Source organism: Danio rerio, chromosome 2, assembly GCF_049306965.1.
Source record: "Danio rerio strain Tuebingen ecotype United States chromosome 2, GRCz12tu, whole genome shotgun sequence".
In the NCBI taxonomy this organism is placed as follows: Eukaryota; Metazoa; Chordata; class Actinopteri; order Cypriniformes; family Danionidae; genus Danio; species Danio rerio.
The window spans coordinates 59,459,322-59,464,416 of NC_133177.1; the positions used below are offsets into that span (position 1 = coordinate 59,459,322).

General features: G+C 44.3%; 1 protein-coding gene across 1 annotated transcript; it reads right to left on the reverse strand.

Moving 5' to 3' along the window:
• Positions 1 to 1,711: 1,711 nt before the first annotated feature.
• Positions 1,712 to 2,709, reverse strand: jund (JunD proto-oncogene, AP-1 transcription factor subunit). The gene has a single exon (NM_001128342.1). The coding sequence runs from the start codon at positions 2,561 to 2,563 to the stop codon at positions 1,712 to 1,714; it is 852 nt and encodes a 283-aa protein (NP_001121814.1). The 5' UTR covers positions 2,564 to 2,709.
• Positions 2,710 to 5,095: the final 2,386 nt, after the last annotated feature.

The following is a 5,095-nucleotide window of genomic DNA, read 5'->3' on the forward strand; positions in this document are numbered from 1 at the left end:
ATCGTTGCACATTTCTACTATGTGATTGGCTCTTAGATCAATATAGAGTTAAAAAGTTCAGAGCTTATCATTGCTATTGACATAAATGTTATCGCAAATCGATGTTAAATAGTTTATCAGCCCTGTGATAATGTCAAAGTTTTTTTTAATTCAGTTTATTTAGAAGTTAGTATCAGTATAGTTCATTTTTAAGCTATCTTTAAACGAGTGGGCACCAAAATTCACGTTTAAGAGCTTTAAAACCGAATGAATTCATATAAAACTTGCAGTTTGTCGCCTAAATAGATCAACTGTTTTATTCACATCACCTCATACTTTCCAGCATTCTTCACAATATCTTCTTTTGTGTTCAACAGGAGAAATAAAATCATAAGATTAACAACCACTAGTGTTTTTTAGTGAACTATCCCTTTAATTGGTGCTAAAGTATTCCACTAGTGCTTGCCAAATATGGGTTCACTTTAGTATGGCTAGTTTGGTTGGATGATGGCACGATGGTGAACTAATTCCAATATTTGTCCATTTGTACAATAAAAGTACAAGTGAAAGTAGTTTCAAAAGGAAACCGAAAGAGGAGGGAGCATTACTGCGCAACACACAGGCAGATTAATACACTTGAGGAGCGCTGCTTCTCTAATCAAACTGAGATATAAAAGTTCAGTCCAGCTTGATTAGTTGCTTGAATCTAAAATATGGCGCCAGACTGCGCTGCATCACTGCATAGTAACGAATTATCAAGTCAGGGACTACTTTTTGCAGCGGAATGACTGGTTTTTAAATTCAGTCTTCATTTTGTGACTAAAAACAAACTTTTTAATCAAAACCACAAGGTGCTTTCTTGTAAAAAAAAATGTACTACCTTAAAAGCCCCAAGAAATTAAAATACAGTTTTTTTTAGATGTTAGTATCAGCAAAGAGCTTAGAATGACCAAGAGGCGACACTCAATCAATTGAAACAGCAGCGCCCAAAAACAGCTCCGCCATTTTGGAATGAAAGCGGTCGGCTGCCTATTGGATCTCATTGCTGTCACGATGGCAAGCAGCTGCTTTGTTTTCTATTTGTTTATTTTAAAAGCGCATTAAAGCTGAGATACAACCTGAAAGACGACAATATAACACTTACTATCACGATTATCAGCACTTTTAATAGTTTATTTTACAGACTTAAGATTATGTTGTTGTTCTATTGAAGTTTTCCTTCCAAAATGGCCGCCGCGCCATCTAGTGGCTGTTTCCCAAATTGCTTTAGAGTGTCGCCTCTTGGTGATTCTATGCTCTTTTTTAACAGTAGAGTTCGTTTTTATGATATACAAGCTTGTGGACACCAAATTCGCGTTTAGGAGCTATAAAACCGAATATAAAGCTTGTAGTTGGTCACCAAAATGGAGCAACGGTTTTATTCACGTCACCTCAAAATTCAGTTTCTCAACAAATCTTCCGACCAATCAAATACTCTCTAGTATCTGGCAAGCCCCGCCACCTTCAGTCGCTTCAAAACGCTATTGGCTGTTTCATAAAGGGGAGGAGCTACTCTTGGTTCCTCTTTCTTCATGTTTCGCGTCAAACATCGTATAAAAAACGCACACTTCAAAGCACTTCACGGGGACCTTTAACTCCTCGCGCGCTGTGGAAATGTGAATGTATCCAAACCCCAAACCTTAAAGTTTGTCAACCACCCAAACACTGACAGATCAAGGAGTTCTGGTGAGTGTTAGTACGCCTGCACGGTGTTCGGCAGGAGCTGGCAGCCGTTATTGACGTGGTTCATGACTCTCTGCTTCAGCTGCGCCACCTGCTCCCTCAGCACGCTGGCGGTGGACGCGAGCTCCGTGTTCTGGCTCTTCAGGGACTTCACTTTGTCCTCCAGGCGGGAAATCCGCTCCAGTTTCCGCTTGCGGCATTTGGAGGCGGCGATGCGGTTCCGGAGCTTCTTCCTCTCGGCTTTGATGCGCTCCTGCGTGTCCATGTCGATGGGGGAGAGCGGCGGGCTGTCGCCGAAGCTCTGCATGTCTGGTACCGTCTGCGGCTCGTCCTTCAGCGGCTGCGGCTGCGCGGACATCGGGTGCGCGGGCGGCGGCGGTGGGAACGGGATGGTGTCTGTGGAATAGTTCACCGTGGTGCTCCCGTACGTGCTCAAGTTCGTATACACGGGCAGATCCGCGTTTAAGGCGAGGCTGGTGCTGCTGTTAGCGAGTCTGTTGAGCGTCGGGGGAACGCACGGTCCGCCGTTCAGCTGGTTCTGCTTGTGGAGATCCTCCAGCGCTTTGACGAAACCCTCCGCGAACTCCTGTTCGTCGCTTACCGACTTCGGGTAGATGAACTGGGAGGTCGGTGTGGTGGTGACCATCCCGTTGGACTGAATAATCAGCCGCTCCAGCTCTGGTGAAGCCAGCTTAAGGAGCCCCAGATCCGGGGAGTTGAGTATTCCCTCAGCATCCCTCAGATCCGGCTTCAGACTCGAGCTGTTCTGGTCGTCCAGGTTCAAGCTCATATCTTTCTTCATCATAATTGTTCTCAGTATTCCGCGTATATCCTTGTTTATGCGAAGCAGACGTGTTCCCATCCTACACTCTCCTGCCGTGTAGCGTCGAGCTCTCCGAGCGACCCATCGCGACGAAAACACAAAACTATTCTTATTTAAATGACCTAGATTAGTTTTGATATCTTGCGATTTATGGCGTCGTTGTTTTTTATGGTGTTGTTTTCTCCGGAGCGCGAGAGAGATGTGTTATCCACGGGGCGTCAGTACGCATTTGCAAGTTTTCTATCCCTAAAAATTCCATTATGTCACTTCAGAGCGCTGAGATTGGCCAAAGATGACGTTTTCTTCCGGTTTGATTTGCATAAGGGGCCGCGTTCGCCCGTGTCGCCGTGGAGACGGGGAGTAAACGGCAAACAGTGCGGTGCATTGTGGGTTGATGTCATAGCGGACGTAAAACGCGCGAGGGTGGAGGAATAAAAAGCAGGCGCTGCGGGAGAAAATGTTCCCTCGTTTCTGAACATGTTGAAGGTCTTTGGATGCTTTGATCGAGTGTTCCGTGATGGGTTTTATCTAATGGAATAATCCACACGCTTAAAAACAAAGGTGACAGGAACAGCCTAAAATAGGTTATCACAGTAATGCCACAAAAGAACATCTTTTAATTCAAATAAGTACTTTGAAAAGTCTTTTTCTACTATAAAGATGAAAAGATAATGATGTTCATGGTGCTTCTATATGCAGGTGGTTTTGACATTTAATGTACCAGTACCAGTATCTGTTTTCATGTTAGGGGAGAGTGGGGACATTTTTTGCATTTCCTTCAATTTTTTTGTGGAAACCCAAAATTTTAATATGATAAACCCACATCAATCTGACACCCACCCACATTGCTATAATATGTGTTCATATGATATTATATGCAGAGCTTAAACGTGAACAGACAAAGTCAAATGTTGTAAATGACCCCGATCATAGGAACGGTTGTAACATTCATTAAAATGTGTATTGATAGAAAAAAATTCTAAAACATGTTGGATTTTATTTACTTTTTTGGTAAAAGAAAGTTTAATAACCAACCAACCACCCAACCAACAGTGTTTTCAAAAGCACCGATTGACCCGCCCACCCCCTTCCCTAAACCCAACCAACAGTGTTTTCAAAAGCACCGATTGACCCGCCCACCCCCTTCCCTAAACCCAACCAAAAGTGTTTTCAAAAGCACCGATTGACCCGCCCACCCCCTTCCCTAAACCCCCCAAAAAAAAAACTATTTTTTTTTTTACTGAAAATCGAGACTGAACCTTTACTAAACTACTTCTTTGAACTAGGGTTGGGCGATGTCAACCAATTTGGCATCGTAAAATGTCTAATGTGAAACATCGCGATGGATGATGGCATCATTGTCGTAGGTGGTGGTGAATTAATAATTCATAACGAATTAATCATTTGTACCCTACCTCATTTCAACTACCTGACCCACATGGTCTTTGTTTTACCCATAACCAAATCCTATATAAATAAAGATAAGTTACACATAAATTACCCAACCAATAGTGTTTTCAAAAGTATGAGTGATCCGCCCGCCCACCCCCTTCCCTCAACCCAAACAATAGTGTTTTCAAAAGCACCGATTGACCCGCCCACCCCCTTCCCTAAACCCAACCAAAAGTGTTTTTAAAAGCACCAATTGACCCGCCCACCCCCTTCCCTAAACCCAACCAACAGTGTTTTTAAAAGCAACGATTGACCCGCCCACCCCCTTCCCTAAACCCAACCAACAGTGTTTTCAAAAGCACCGATTGACCCGCCCACTCCCTTCCCTAAACCCAACCAAGTGTTTTCAAAAGCACCGATTGACCTGCCCACCCCCTTCCCTAAACCCAACCAATAGTGTTTTCAAAAGCACCGATTGAACCGCCCACCCCCTTCCCTAAACCCAATCGACAGTGTTTTCAAAAGCACCGATTGACCCGCCCACTCCCTTCCCTAAACCCAACCAAGTGTTTTCAAAAGCACCGATTGACCTGCCCACCCCCTTCCCTAAACCCAACCAATAGTGTTTTCAAAAGCACCGATTGAACCGCCCACCCCCTTCCCTAAACCCAACCAATAGTGTTTTCAAAAGCACCGATTGACCTGCCCACCCCCTTCCCTAAACCCAATCGACAGTGTTTTCAAAAGCACCGATTGACCTGCCCACCCCCTTCCCTAAACCCAATCGACAGTGTTTTCAAAAGCACCGATTGACCTGCCCACCCCCTTCCCTAAACCCAACCAATAGTGTTTTCAAAAGCACCGATTGAACCGCCCACCCCCTTCCCTAAACCCAACCAATAGTGTTTTCAAAAGCACCGATTGACCTGCCCACCCCCTTCCCTAAACCCAATCGACAGTGTTTTCAAAAGCACCGATTGACCCGCCCACCCCCTTCCCTAAACCAAACCAATAGTGTTTTCAAAAGCAATCCAGAAAAAGATAAGCCCTCGTCTGGTTTTTCACCACGTTTTCAGATTTTACCACATACTCATTCTGTTATTTACTTGTTTATTTTATTTTGTTGGCTTTTGCTTTTGTCTTACCCACTTTCCGGAACAGTTCTTCGCCAGACTCGAA

Bases quoted from the DNA above. Each gene is read 5' to 3' on its own strand.
- jund (NM_001128342.1), bottom strand. From the start codon at position 2,563: ATGGGAACACGTCTGCTTCGCATAAACAAGGATATACGCGGAATACTG.